At 41.5% G+C, this 16,202-nt stretch overlaps 1 protein-coding gene across 1 annotated transcript in view; it reads left to right on the top strand.

The window, feature by feature from the left end:
- Positions 1-16,202, top strand: part of LOC119421956 (multidrug resistance-associated protein 1-like) — a 217,184-nt gene that overhangs the window by 50,277 nt on the left and 150,705 nt on the right. The window contains exons 4-6 of the mRNA XM_037689314.1: positions 8,091-8,228; positions 12,653-12,778; positions 13,359-13,420. Coding sequence (XP_037545242.1) covers positions 8,091-8,228; positions 12,653-12,778; positions 13,359-13,420 — 326 coding nt within the window. The remainder of the gene's footprint in view (positions 1-8,090; positions 8,229-12,652; positions 12,779-13,358; positions 13,421-16,202) is intronic.

Raw genomic sequence — 16,202 nt, 5'->3', positions numbered from 1 at the left:
GCTTGGCTGTGGGGGGCTGTGACTGGGTTAAAAAATAAAAAAAAAGATTTATTATTTACATTTACAAACTGGTATCTATCAGATAGATATGATTTAAACCATTTTAGAGCTGTTCCTGTAATCCCAATATCATTTTCAAGCCTCTGTAGTAAAATATTGTGATCAACCGTATCAAATGCAACACTGAGATCTAACAGGACCAGTATTCAATTCAATTCAAAAATACTTTATTAATCCCAGAGGGAAATTATTTGTTGTTGTAACTTGTTATCCTCATTTCATGAAGAGATGTTATAGATACTGAGACTGTAGGCAGGAAGGATCTCTTGTAAAGGTCCATCCCACAGTGGATCCTAAGAAACTGGCTGCAGATGCCATCCGATCAGTCCATTCAGACTCGGCTGGCCTCTCAGTTCCCTCGGGCTGTAGGACCGCCCAAATGCTGGGCAGAACTCCTCCCAAAGCGATGGCCACCCTTCCCACCAGACTGCCAAGCTCTTCGTCGCTGTGGACAGCCAGCTGTAGGTGCTGAGGGACGATCCTGTCCTTCCGCTGTCATGAGCCGTGTTTCCTTCTAGTTCCAGGATCTCAGTGGTCAGGCACTCGAGCACAGCTGGCAGGGAGATGAGAATGAGTCCACAGAACATCTTTTTCAACTCACTTGAGATTTGGGGCTGTAGTTGAGATATTATTTGAGCTTTTCAGATGTTAATCAGCTGCTGGTTGTAGAAAACTACCTTGTTGCCATGGTTACGCATCATAACAAATGTCCAAAACTAAAAAAGCTTCAGTAAAAATCCTTCCAGCCACACAGCATCTGATACCAGAGGAAACAATAATCCAAAAAATGTGATTTACATCCAGAAAAAGAAGAATTAAAGTTTCCAAAAGCAAAATCTTAAAATGAATGTAACAGAGCTGCTCCAACTTGCAGCCACCTTGAGCGGCGCAATTCTAGAACTAAGTCACAAGACATAGACACAAGTCCATTGTCTGAGGCCATGAGAGTATCATTAGTTACTTTTGCTAGTGCTGTTTCTGTGCTATGATAAGCTCTAAACCCTGACTGAAACTCTTCAAACAGATTATTTCTTTGTAGATGTTCACGCAACTGACCTGTAACTATTTTCTCTAGAATTTTTAGATGAAAGTTAGATTAGATATAGGTCTATAGTAGGGGTTGAACGAGTATATAATTTTTAAACTCGACATTAACATAATAAAACCAAAGTAGAACTCGAGTATTTGATGACGTCATAGATCTCAAGATAGAAAAATAAATAAATAAATAAAACCGCAAAAAAGGTAATTATTTACAAAAAAAAGACCAACAAAACATTGGGATTGTATATTATGCTCCTACCATTTATCATACTGCAAATTTGCGCCGCTCAAGGTGGCTGCATGTTGGAACAGCTCTGTTACTTTCATTCTGAGATTTTGCTTTTGGAAACTTTAATTCCTCTTTTTCTGTATGTAAATCACATTTTTTGGATGATTGTTTCCTCTGGTATCGAATGCTGTGCAGCTGGAAGGATTTTTACTGAAACTTTTTTTAGTTTTGGACATTTGTTATGATGCATAACCATGGCAACAAGGCAGTTTTCTACAACAACAGCAGCTGAATAACATCTCAAAAGCTGAAATAATATCTCAGCTATGGCCCCAACTCTCAAGTGAGTTGAAAAGGATGTTCTATGGACGCATTCTCATCTACCTGCCAGCTGTGCTCGAGTGCCTGACCACTGAGATCCTGGAACTAGCAGGAAACACGGCTCATGACAGCAGAAGGACAGGATCATCCCTCAGCACCTACAGTTGGCTGTCCGCAGCTATGAGGAGCTTGGCAGACTGCTGGGAGGAGTGGCCATCGCTCTGGGAGGAGTTCTGCCCAGCATTCAAGCGGTCCTACAGTCCATAGGAACCAAGAGGCCAGCCGAGTCTGGGTGGACGGATCGGACGGCATCTGCAGCCAGTTTCTTAGGGTCCACTGTGAAATGGACCTTTACAAGAGATCCTTCCTGCCTACAGCCATCAGCATCTATAACATCTCTTAATGAAATGAGGATAACGAGTTACAACAACAAAATAATTTCCCTTTGGGATTAATAAAGTATTTTTGAATTGAATTGAATTGAAATAAGTCACAGGAAAAACTAAACTATTAGTTATTATTATTAAACTGCAAACGTGAAGAAACATGCAGCACGTCAAAAACGAAACTTAAACCGAAACTGGTTCTGGTTTGGTGGATTGGACCTGGTTTTACACCATACTCTGTGACCTGCAACAGTGCAACACCGCCCCCTACGGTCATACGGTGGTCACATAATATGACGTCACTACGGATACTCGTAACATTTTTAACCTCGATAGATGTCCTAGCAATCGATGTGTAGATTACTCAAGTACTCTGTTAATGCCCTAGTCTATAGTTGGCCAGAATTTCTGAATCAAGGTCAGACTTCTTAAATAAAGGTTAGCAGCAACCTTAAAGCTCTGTGATACATAACCATTCATTAAAGACAAATTAAGTAGATCCAAAATGTGGACATTAATTAGGGGAAATACATCTTTAAACAGTCTGGTTGGGATGGGATCTAGCAGGCATGTGGATGGTTTGGATGGGGTTATTATTTTTGACAATTCAGAGAGCTCAACAGGACAAAAACTGTCCAAACATAAATCAGGCTCTAGTGAAATTTTTAAAGTTGCCTCATTTGACAGGGGACTAGAGATAGTAGAAGGAATGATGGTTTGAATTTTCTCTCTAATTTAAATAATTTTATTTATAAAGAATCTCATGAAGTCATCACTACTTATCGTTGTAGGGGTACATGGTTCAACAGAAATGGGACTTTTAATTAGTCTAGCAATAGTACTAAACAGAAACCTAGGGTTATTTTTATTCTCCTCTATTAAAGATGAGTAATATAAAGTTCTAGCTTTACGGAGAGCTTTTTTATATGTTAGCAGACTATCTTTCCAAGTTAAATAAAATTCTTCAACATTGGTAGAGTGCCATTTTCTCTCCTGGTTTCTAGATGCCTGCTTTAAAGTATGTAACTCAGAATTGAACCAAGGAGCCAGGTTCCTCTGATTGATTACTTTCTTTTTCAGTGGAGCAATTTGATCAAGTGAAGTTTGCAATGAAGTTGTAAGATCAACTAGATGATCTAAGTCACTGTTCTCTGATGCATTGCATGCATGGTTCTAGAATTGCGCCGCTCAAGGTGGCTGCATGTTGGAGCAGCTCTGTTACTTTCATTCTGAGATTTTGCTTTTGGAAACTTTAATTCCTCTTTTTCTGGATGCAAATCACATTTTTTTTAGATGATTGTTTCCTCCGGTATTAGATGCTGTGCAGCTGGAAGGATTTTTACTGAAACTTTTTTAGTTTTGGACAGTTGTTATGATGCGTAACCATGGCAACAAGGCAGTTTTCTACAACCAACAGCAGCTGATTAACATCTCAAAAGCTGAAATAATATCTCAACTACAGCCCCGAATCTCAAATGAGTTGAAAAGTATGTTCTGTGGATGCATTCTCATCTACCTGCCAGCTGTGCTCGAGTGACTGACCACTGAGATCCTGGAACTAGCAGGAAACGCGGCTCATGACAGTGGAAAGACAGGATCATCCCTCGACACCTACAGCTGGCTGTCCGCAGCGACGAGGAGCTCAGCAGACTGCTGGGAGGAGTGGCCATCGCACTGGGAGGAGTTCTGCCCTGCATTTGGGCGGTCCTACAGCCCGGAGGAACCGAGAGGCCACCTGAGTCTGTGTGGACGAATCAGACGGCATCTGCAGCCAGTTTCTTAGGATCCACTGTGGGATGGACCTTTACAAGAGATCCTTCCTGTCTACAGCCATCAGCATCTATAACATCTCTTAATGAAATGAGGATAACAAGTTACAACAACAAATAATTTCCCTTTGGGATTAATAAGGTATTTTTTTTTTAATTACTCTGCAAGATAGAGGAAAACATAGATGAAAGAGATCGTTTAAATTTGGTTACAGCATTTTATGATAAGCACCTGCTGAGATGAAATTTACTCTGACTGTGTAGTCATTTAATGTAAACTCAAAGGTTATTAAAAAATGGTCGGACAGAATAGGATTTTGAGGAAGGTATGAAGTTGTTTTTTCATTAAAAAACATGGTGACAAATGTCAAGTTTAGGGTGATTTATTTGCTGTGTTTCTTCAGGTATTTTACATACAGCAGTTTAAAGTGCAAATAGAAGCGCGACAAAAGCAGCAAGGCTCAGTCTGTGTCGGGAGAGAAAAGCTCCAACTGCACTTTGTTTACATAGAGTGGTACATTCACTAGTGTCGGAAAACCCACGGTGCATTCAAGAGCATAGGAACTATAACATTCAAAATGAGCTGTAAGCTCATGAGCTGTAACCAAACAGAACCAAGGTCAGTAAAAAAGCCAACCACAATGTGGGCTTTCTAATAGCTTTGTTAATAAAGGTTATTAAAGACTGAATGAATATACTTCAATAGAATCAGACTTTTTAAAGAGCAAGTCAGCCTTTCATTAAGTTTGCTCTGTATATATTATGTTTAAATTTTAAGTGCACAGCTGTATTTTTAGTTTTGTTGTGGAGGAAAATATATGTATATTTTAGGCATTTATTTTGTACATTTACAGCTTTGTTAATAAAGGTGCTTGTGTGACAATTGGGACAAAGCTTTGACTCAGAAATATATTTTTGTTATTATTTTATGGAAAGAAAAAATCTGGGGAGTGTTGGCGCAGAGGTTAGAGAAGGTGGGCCTGTGACTGGAAGATTGCTGGTTCAAGCCCCGGTACAGACAACATCAAAAATGTGGGTGGGGTAGGTGAAGCACCCACACCTGCCCCCACCCTCATTCGTCCCACTCTGGGCCCTTGAGCAAGGCCCTTAACCCCCACCATCTGCTCCTCCGGGAGTCCTAGATAGCAGCTCTCTGCTCCACACAGAGGGCTGTGGTAGCTCGGTGGTCTGTGGTTGCGTCAGGAAGGGCATCCGGCGTAAAAAAAATAACTGCCAAGTCTGCGTGCGACTTAGTTCGCTGTGGCGACTCCTAAAACAGGGAGCAGCTGAAAGAAAAGAAAAAAAATTATGGAAAGAAAAAAATATTTATCGTATATCGCCATTTATCTTAAAATATTGAGATATTAATTTTGGTCCATATCGCCCAGCCCTAGCCACCACCATAAACCAACCATCCAAATCATTCGAGAAAAGTATACTTTCTAGGTTGTATTTTTGCTTAAAAGTATAGTTTTTTTCAATGACTGGGGTAGCCAAAGGTAAATCTATGGTGGCCAAGGTCACCACTTGCCATCCCCTGGCTCCACCATTGCGCCTGGTCATGGATCAAATTTCTCCCTCCACTCTCTAGGATCCTTGACTTTGTGCTGCCTTGGACAAGGAAAAGAAAAACTACTTCTGTTCTTCACAGTATAACTCACCAAAAACATTAAAGTTTATTTGCATTTACTGTTCAATTCCAGTCAAGAAAAACACGCTTCTCTAAAACTACAATAAACCCCTCAGCAACGGGAATAATCAGCGTACCAATTGTTAATTTTGCTTCACATTTCTATTTACTTTCAGTTACAGTGGTGCTTGAAAGTTTGTGAACTCTATATTTTTCTATATTTCTGCATCAATATGACCTAAAACATCCTCAGATTTTCACACAAGTCCTTAAAGTAGATAAAGAAAACATAGTTAAATAAATGAGACAAAATATTATGCTTGGTCATTCATTTATTGAGGAAAATGATCCAATATTTCATATTTGTAAGTGGTAAAAGTATGTGAACCTTTGCTTTCAATATCTGGTGTGAAACCCCCGCCCCCCCCCCCCCCCCCAATGCAGCAATAACTTCAACTAAACGAGCTGCCTTTGCACGTCAGACAAGCTGACTCACTTCCTGTTTTTAAATCTGCTCTGAAGACTCATTTTTTCTCTGTGGCTTTTAACGCAGCTTGAAATTTTGGCTTTATTGTTTTATGTTTTTTGTTTTATTGTTGTTACTGTTTGCTGTTTTATGATTTGGTAGTTCATTACTTTTATGGTATTTGTTAAGTTCATAGTTTCTATGCTTGTATGTGTTAGTGTACAGCACTTTGGCTAACGGTGTTGTTTTAAAGTGCTTTATAAATAAAGTTGTATTGCATTGTATAATATTGTAAATGTTTCTGGTAACTGTTGATCAGTGCTGCTCAGCTATGAGAAGTTTTAGTCCATTCCTCCGTACAGAACAACTCTGGATGTTGGTGGTTTCCTCACATTAACAGCTGCTTCAGGTCCTTCCACAACATCTGGATTGGATGAAGGTCAGGACTTTGACTTGGTAAATGGACTGTACTTGGGTAGCGCCTTTCTATCTGATCAAGATACTCAAAGCGCTTTACACAACAATCTGTGTCCTCATTTACCCATTCATACAGCACTCTACTAGATCTCTACAAAGCTAATTGAACAAATCATTCTAAAGAGACTAATCAGAGCTTTATCACATTCATACACCGATGGGACACACATCAGAGGTAATGAGGGGTTCAGTGTCTTGCCCATGGACACTTCGACATGTGACTGCTGGTGGATTCGAACCCCCAACTTCTTGCGTTGGAGGACGACTGCTCTAACCACTCAGCCACAGCCGCCTCATTGTTTTGGTCATTCCAAAACATGAACTTTATTCATCTTGAACCATTCTTTGGTAAAACCACTTGTGTGCTTCAGGTCATTGTGTTGCTGCATGATCCACCTTCTCTTAGATTCACTTCATGGACAGATGTTCTGACATTTTCCTTTAGAATTCTCTGATATAATTCAGAATTCATTGTTCCATCAATGATGACAAGCCATCCTGGCCCAGATGCAGCAAAACAGGCCCAAACCATGATACTACCACCACCATGTTTCACAGATGGGATAAGGTTCTTCTGCAGGAATGCAGTTTTCCTTTCTCCAAACGTAACACTTTTCATTTGAACCAAAAAGTTATGTTTTGGTCTCATTCGTCCACAAAACATTCTTCCAACAGTCTTCTGGTTTGTCCACTTGATCTTTATCAAACTGCAGACAAGCAGCAATGTTCTTGTTGGAGAGCAGTGTCTTTCTCCTTCAACTCTGCCATTACCACCATTGTTTTCCAGAGTTCTCCTGATGGTGGACTCATGAACATGAACATCAGTCAATGTGAGAGAGGCCTTCAGTTGTTAGAAGTTAACCTGGGGTCCTTTGTGACCTCGCTGACTGTATTCCACGCCTTGGAGTGGTCTTTGTTGGTCCACCACTCCTGGTGAGGGTAACAATGGTCTTGACATTCCTCCATTTGTACACAATCTGTCTGACTGTGGATTGGTGGAGTCCAAACTCTTTTCAGATGTTTTGTAACATTTTCCAGCCTGATGAGCATCAACAACTGTTTTTCTGAGCTCCTCAGAAATCTCCTTTGTTTCTCCATGATCCACTTCTACAGACATGTGAAGAGCAGACTTTGATAGATCCTGTTCTTTAAATCAAACAGGGTGCCCACTCACACCTGATCATCATCCATTGATTGAAAACACCTGATTCTAATTTCACCTTCAAATTAACAGATAATCTTAGAGGTTCATGTACTTTTACCATCACAAATATGTAATATTGGATCATTTTCCTCAATAAATTAATGACCAAGTATAATATTTTGTCTTATTTGTTTAACTGGGTTCTCTTTATCTACTTTTAGGACTTTTATGAAAATCTGAAGATGTTTGAGGTCATTATTGATGTAGAAATGCAGAAAATTGTTGTAGAAATGCAGAAAATTGTAAATGCTCCACAAGTTTTCAAGCACCACTGTGCATTGCCTTTGTCTTTGTAAAGGAATATTCAGAATATTTAAAACAGTTTGCAAATGCAAACCATAGCAGCAAGCTATAACACTTCCTGTAATATTATGTGTCCTTAACCTTTTTGACAGAACCCCACTTCAATGTGGACCTGAACATCTCTTTATAAGTTAATTTAGAACAAAATGTACATTATGTTCAACCATTAGTGTCAATGTCCTTAATGTGTTTGTGCTGCAGTTGCTGAGCACCCTGATAATCCAGTACGAACGGCTGAAAGGAGTCCAGTCATCTGGAGTCATGCTGATCTTCTGGCTGCTGATTTTGCTGTGTGCCACAATCCCCTTCAGGTCCAAGATCCTCCAGGCGCTGAATCAAGTCAGTCTGAAAACCAATTTGAGCTATATCCAGATGAAAACAATCAATAATAAAGTATGTACCTCACTGGGCTGTGACATCTTATTTGTGACAGAGAAAATAGTTGATTTTTTTTGTTGTAGTCTCACCTGTTGAAGAGTGTGTTGTGTCTTGTGTTGTTACCAAGATGGCCATGCTCAGAGCAGTTGCAGCTTCACAGGCTCCCGGTACTATCCCAGTGTTTAGAAGTTTTGATATTGACTCTGTGCCTGACTTAACCCGATTTATTTGTGTGAACTATAGTTCATATAGCTGAACCGAATTGATGAGAATAGGAGCGGATTTGCCACAAAATATAGCAGAAATCGGCAACAAACTCAAAACTATGCTCAGCAGAATGCAGATCTTAAAGTCATCTACCTGGAAGCTGCAGCAGAGGCATTCCAACAGGCACAAGAGGAAGCGCTGCTCTCGGCTTTAAAAGAGAGGACGCTGGGTGGGGGTTCTGGTGAGGCTACATGCTAACGCTAAAGCTGGAAAACTCCCAATGCCGTCTCTCTCTGTCGAACGTCCGCTCGTTGGAAAACAAGATGGATTTGCTTTGTCTGAGAGCGGGTGCCTCAGAAGCGATGAAGTGTGCGGTGCTTTGCCTCACGGAAACATGGATTACAAGTGAAACACCGGATACAATCTTTCAGCTGGATGACAGACTTTTTTTCGAGCGGACTGCTGCAGCAAGCTAACGGGGAAATCACGGGGAGGCGGAGTGTGCATTTACATGAGTAAAAGTTGGTGCACAAACTGTACTGTTGTAAAAAGCTAATGCTCGAAGGCTTTGGAGCAACGAACAGTGAAATGTCAACCACATTATCTACCCTGCGAGTTCACAGTGTTACCGTTGTTTACATTCCTCCGAATGCCAATGCTACCGACGCTCTGCAGGAGCTCCATGATCTCCTCAGCTCGCTGTAGAACAAACACCCTGAGGCTCTTTACGTGGTAGCCAGAGACTTTAATCACGTGAATCTAAAGGACTGCCTCCCAAGTTTTTACCAGCATGTGGGCATACCAACACGTGGAAACTACACGCTGGACCGTGTTTACACAAACGTAAAAGATGCATACAAAGCCGAACCCCACCCCCACCTAGGATTCTCTGATCACATCTCAATCTTAATGGCTCCTGCTTACCTCCCCCCGCTGAGACGCTCCAGACCAGTACAAAAGAAAGTTAAATGTTGGATCCAGGACAGTGGTCCCATACTGAGAGATTGTTTTGAACAAACAGACTGGTAGGTTTTCAGAGAAGCTGCTGAAAATGGAGGATCGCTTGATCTGGACCTCAGTTCTGGGATACATTGGCACATGCACAGACACTGTCTCCACCATAAGATATGTTAAATGTTATGTTACCCGAACAGGAAGCCTTGGCTGAATGCAGAGGTGCGTACCCTGCTGGAAGCCAGGAACACTGCCTTCAGGTCTGGAAACTCACAGGAGCTGAGTAGGACAAGAAATGAGCTGGTTGCTGGTATTAAGAAGGCCAAGGCTACATATGCACAGAGGATCGAGGGTCAATTCACCTCACAAGAACCTCGGAGCATGTGGAGGGGTATTAAGTGTATAACAGATAATAAAGGAAAGAGCAAACAATGCCCCAAAGACCCATCTCTACCTGATGCCCTCAACAAATTCTATGCATGCTTTAAAGACCCGAACAGGCCACCCAGCACCAGACTCACCTCACCACTGGATGAAGAGCATCTCCGCGTGACCTCAGCATAAGTAAGGAATACTTTCAGGAGGATTAATCAGCACAAGGCAACCGGCCCAGACAACATCCCCTGAAAAGTGTTGAAAGTATGTGTCGATCAGCTCTGCGAGGTGCTGGCAGACATCTTTAACACCTCACTTACCCTGGAGACAGTTCCCATCTGCCTGAAGACTGCCACCATTATCCCAGTCCCAAAAATCTCTACAGTGACTGGTCTGAATGACTATCGGCCAGTGGCCGATCAGATGAGGACCCTCATCAGTATGCATACCGTGAGAACCGATCAACAGAGGATGCTTCTCCTCTGTGGTCCACACTGCGCTCAACCACCTGGAGCAGAAATACTTTTACGTCCGTATGCTCTTTATGGACTTCACATCCACCTTCAACACCATGATCCCCCAAACCCTGATGGACAAACTATTCGCACTAGGACTAAGCCCCTCCATTTGCAACTAGATACTAGACCTCTGAACAAACAGACCACAGTTAGTGAGGATCCACAACTTCTCCTCCTCCACCATAACCCTCAACACTGGTTCTCCTCAGGGCTGTGTGTTGAGCCCCCTCCTGCTTACTCTGCTCATGTATGATTGTGCAGCTACCCATCCAGGCTGTCACATTGTAAAATTTGCAGATGATACAGCGGTGGTAGGATGCATCACAAACAATGATGAGTCCAACTTCAGGCAAGAGGTGGAACACCTGGAGAGCTGGTGCAAAGAGAATAACCTTCACATCAATGTGAAGAAGACAAAGGAGATGATGGTGGACTTCAGAAGGAATAAACGCCTATACCCCCCTGAACATAAGAGGATCTGCGGTGAAAGTGGTCTCCAGCTACAAGTACTTGGGTGTACACATGAATGACAACTTCAGCTGGGGCAACAACACCACCAGCCTGATCAAGAAAGCTCATCAGAGACTCTACTTCCTCAGGCGGATGAGACAAGCTTGTCTGGGAAGCTCCGTCTTCGCCTCCTTCTACAGGTGTGCAGTGGAGAGCATCCACTCCAGCATCAACGTGTGGCATGGAGGCTGCACAGCTGCAGAAAGAAAAGCTTTGCAGAGAGTGGTGAAGGCTGCACAGAAGACTGTTGGAGTCGTCCTCCCCACCATCACAGACATTTACACCTCCAGATGCATCAAGAGGGCCACCTGCATCATGAAGGACCCCACTCACCCAGCACACACACTTTTTGCCCCACTCTCCTCAGGAAGGAGGTTGAGGAGCATTAAGTGTAGAACCACTAGAGTGAGGAACAACTTCTACCCTGAGGCTGTTAGACTCATGAATCTCTAACCAGAATAATCACTGTGAAAAATCACATCATGTTGCTGCTGATCTGTTTCAATGTTGCTAATGATCTGTTCCATGTTGATGTGTTCATGCGTGCTCATCTGCTCACACAAACTCATGCTCATGTCCGTGCTGCTGTTTGATGTAATGTTTTTACGCACTTAGTGCTTAGTTTATTTTTAGTTTGTTTTTCTTAGTTCATATCTTAGATGTTATTACTGTTTTTATTTTACATTTCATTGTTGGATGTTACTGGGACCCTGTGTTCATAATTTCGTTCCACCACATGTACCACATATGGTGGAACGACGATAAAGAATCGCTGACTCTGACTAATCTGCGAGCCATGTTGCTGTGTTTTAAATGGCCAGTATTTGAAAACAACATCCTTTTTTCCTTTATGCAATTTGCAAAACTACATTCTTGGTCATGTCCATTATTTCATTGCCTAACTTCACTCAAAATGTACTGGCCTCTGCACACTTCGTAGCCACTTGGCAGCCACCCCACATTAATAATTTAACCTTTTGGGAAAGAGATTTTTAGGCACGAGCAGTGAAGCGCTGCGAAGGCCTATTGTAATTTATTCTTATCATCAGTGTGGCTTTTAAACCTGATCATATGGGACTGTAAGTAGCCTCAGAAGTTTTTTTTTGTCTCTCTGTCCCTGTGATGTACTTGAGACCTGTCCAGGGTGTACCCCGCCCCTCGCACTGTGATTGCTGGACATTGGCACCGGCGACCCCCGTGACCTAAAAAGGGAAGAAGCGGGTTAAAGATAATGGATGGATGTTTGGACATACTTTGAATTTTAAGTTGGAAGACAAAAGTTGATTGGTGCATCTGGACAGCAAAGGGTTAACTCTTCACAAAGCTGATGCAGCAGGAGAAATGTGTGTGTGGCAGAGAAGAAAATCGGCTGATCAGGTGCAGTAAGGAGCTTTCCCCTGCACCTGTGGACTGCACACATGCTGCAAAATCATTTAAATAAATTAATTTTAAATAAACGATCCATGGCTCCATCAATCAGCCAATTGTGTCATGTTCAATCTTACTTTGAAAAACTGCGATATAGCGAATCTGCGACAATTGACCTGCGAAGTAGCGAGGGACTACTGTGTGCTGTATATATTTTTAGTTTTGTATAAAACTAAATTGACAAACCTTTGACTCACAAACAAACTCCGTACCACTGCAAACATTGTAACGCATCCTGGAGACTCCCTCCTGAATGCCATTTGCCAACTGGTCGTAGCCCAATGAGATACTACCATAACTCTTTGCATAATGTGACTGATTCATCCAGAACCAAGAGTTTATAGCTAATTAGTCAAAAACAAAGAAATAAATTTTGTTTTCTGTTTCGTTTAGCCAGAGATGGTCTGTATATGGAGATATACCACCTTCTATATATACTATGCTCTGCTGCTGATAGCTCTGATCCTATCCGCTCTGACTGATCGACCGCCGCTCTTCTCCCAGGCAGTCAAAGACACAGTAAGATCACCTCATTTTCACACTGACATGTCTACATACTGATTATCATCTGCAGTACTACAAAGGTTGAGCTAAATGGTCATCTCACATTTGGATTCAAAATGCACTGTGTACATTTATTTCTTTTTTCAAACTCTATACACTCAGATTAGCACAGTCCTTTAAACTATGGGCAATACCCATAAAGTCTGGTTTCCTGAGACTAAACCAGAACAACAAATCTCAATATATACACAAAGCCTTAATTTTATGACTAATCTGATTAAATGGTTTCTATTCAGAGAGTACAATGTATTTTCAATAATTATTAGTCACAACAAAAAATGTGTTACTGTATGAAGATTAGATTGACCAATGAAATGTAAACAGGTGCACAATTTTATTGAGTAAAACTCTCGATCAAGAGAGTTTTGATAAATAAAATTAGGAGTTAGCTTGGCAACTGTAGGAAATAAAAATAGCCCAGATGAAAGTTCTTTTCACATCTAAAAAGGTTTTTCTTCCCTCCCCCATTATTTCTGAAGACAGATTTTTCAGAAGCATTGTCTTTAAGGTTGAACTATGATGTCTTTGTGTGCAGAATCCATGTCCTGAGCCCGGAGCTTCTTTTCTCTCTAGAATAACCTTCTGGTGGATCACAAGGTGAGTGCACAATCAGGATCAACTTTCATACTGTAAGTTGGTGTGTGGACTAAATTTGAAATTGTGTGCGCATTGAAATGTTCAAATTTATCGAACCATGTGCACACATGCTTCTGCACAGGATAAATAAATAATAATAATTTATGCACAACAACTTTGTGTTTTTTTTAAATAGTTTACCACAAAAAAGATTGCTAAAGTCAGTTAATTTGTTAAAATTAGTAAATGACACAAGGAAGACGTTTGACACACATTCAGTTCAATTCAGTTTGTTTATTTAGCACCAAATCACAACAGAAGTTGTCTCAGGGCACTGAACAGAAACATTCAAATACACACAAAAGCCCAATAGTAAAGTTCTTTATCTAAGGAAGGAAGCCAGCAAATGCATCGACTCTTCACTTCATCCCAGTCTCCCATCCTGAGCAAGCACAATGGTAACAGTGGAAAGTAAAAACTCCCTTTTAACAGGAAGAAACCTCCAGCAGAACCAGGCTCAGGAGAAGTGGCCATTTGCTTCGACCGGCTGGGTTTGAGAGGACAGGAAGGAGAGACAAATGAGCACAGAATGGCAGGTCCGGGTGTAGGTGCAGGTGTACCCCCTATTGGAAGAAAGACAAAAACACATGTCAAGAATAGAAATGCAGTAATACCTCATCAAAGTTCATACTAAGTCATCCAGGTACAAGATCCAATAATGGTCAATCAGGTCATCTGGACAGTTTCTTTTTTGTGGAAAGACGTTTCACACTCTATCCAGAGGGCTTCTTCAGTCTGAGGAGTCCCAAGTAAACTGTTTTCCCCACTAAGCAGTACACTCTTTTAGTGGACCAACCAGTTTTCTGGTGATCAGATGATTTCTGGGGGCTGTCCTGTCGTCATTTGGCTCACTCTGGGCCCTTGATCAAGGCCCTTAATCACCATCATCTGCTCCTCAAGTCACCCCAGATAGCAGCTCTCTGCTCCACACAGAGAGCTGTGGTAGCTCGGTGATCTGTGGTTGCGTCAGGAAGGGCATCTGGTGTAGAAATAATTGCCAAGTCTTCGTGTGACTTAGTTCGCTGTGGCGACCCCTGAAGAAGGGAACTGCCGAAAGAAAAAAATAAAATAAAATACATTAGTGTAGTGAACTCGGCTCTCTGGAACTCTGGTGAGGGTTTCGAGTCTTCTGAGTCTTCAAGTCTGTCTTCTAGTTGAGTTTGGGTCTGGTGAGTCTTCTGAGTTTTTGATGGAGTCTTCCACTCCTTAGTGGAACCTCTGACGGACTCACAGCTTGCTGTGTATCCACCCGGGAGATGAGCGTGTTTGTTGAACGGAGTAAACGACACGACTCCTGACGATGGCCAGCCGCTCTTACCGGAGACGCTGGAAGGTAGCGTTGAAATGGACCCGACACCGGAGATGATTAATTTCTGCAAAGGTAACGAGTCGTGACGCGCCAAGTGTACCGGAGGTTTGAGCTGGTGTTGAAGGGAGCGTGCCATCCTGGTCCGAACAGACACCCCCTTTTACCCATCTTTTCTCTTCATTCCTTCCTTTACAACTCTTCTATTTTGCCATATTATATTTTGTCTTATTAGTAAAGCGTGCCAAGTTTTATTAATCAGAACCAGATCAGCTAATCACGTGTACATGTTTTGATGTTAAATTTTGATTCTGTTAAATAAATGACCACATTTATTCTGATGGGTTAAAGGAAATTAACGTCTCATGTCACTGATTTCAACAATCCTCACAGTACCTCGTCACATGGCAGAAATTTAACTTGAAAAAGAGAGAACCCGTTATATTTAAATAATTGTAGTGGAGGTGCAGCAAAGCTGGCCCTGACACCACTACATATTGGTGGCCGTGTACGGGTCTCTAAAGAGATAAATTATCCTCCATCCCCTGTTTAAAACCCACCTTCTGCATTTTGGTGGCCGAACAGGTTTCTGAAGAGATATAAATTCTGTGTGACACGAGTTTCTGTGCTATTGAGATAATGCTGCGTGTTGGCACATGGGAGTCCGAGTTTTGAGCTTGAAAGGACATTATAAGTCATGCTTGTGGTGTTCAGAAAGCTGCAATTAAGTCAATGTGTTCTTGTTAAAGCTGAAAGGTATAAATCTGTTTGTGTAACTAAGCTGGATGCAGTGGGGAAGACGCTTTATTCTGTTAAAACTCTTGCATGAACGGAGGTTCTGCTGTCCGACTCGGTTCTGTTTATTGGACTGAACGAGTCATGTTTTAAATGGATGAAAAGCTGTTTGGAGCTGGGCGCCGCCTCAGATGCTGTGTTTTATGCTATTTGTTACATTTTTAACAGTACAATTTGCATTTGGTTTACAGGAAGTTGTCAAAAGACTCCTACCGGTAAAAGTAAGCTTACACCGCCACCTGCTGTTGAAAAAGGAGTATAACAGTTTTCCTTAAAGAAAGCTGAACACTGCTTTTCATGTATTTTTTTTTTGTTTGTTTTGTTAATTGAGCCTGGTTTCTGTGTCCTGTTTAAATAGCGAATTCTGGTAAATGAAAACTGCTTAAAAAAGCGTTTGAACACTAAAGTTGATGTCAGACTTTTAGAAAAATTGCAGGTTTATTAATTTTAAGTGCACTTGAGTAAAATTAACACTGAAAAGGCCTGGTTCATGGTATCTGTTAAAAATAAGCTCATAATTAAGTAACACTGCCAGAAGGAGGCATTTACTTACAATATTTATGGGATAAGACCTCCACAGGGGCCATTTATTGAAAAGTTGGCTTTTAACAGTACTGTTGATTGAACCCAGAGCTAAAATAG

This window comes from Nematolebias whitei, chromosome 15 (assembly GCF_014905685.2).
Source record: "Nematolebias whitei isolate Nwh7 chromosome 15, NemWhi1, whole genome shotgun sequence".
Taxonomy (NCBI): domain Eukaryota; kingdom Metazoa; phylum Chordata; class Actinopteri; order Cyprinodontiformes; family Rivulidae; genus Nematolebias; species Nematolebias whitei.
Note: the sequence above shows the minus strand (reverse complement) of the source record. Positions and strands in the feature narration are given on the sequence as shown.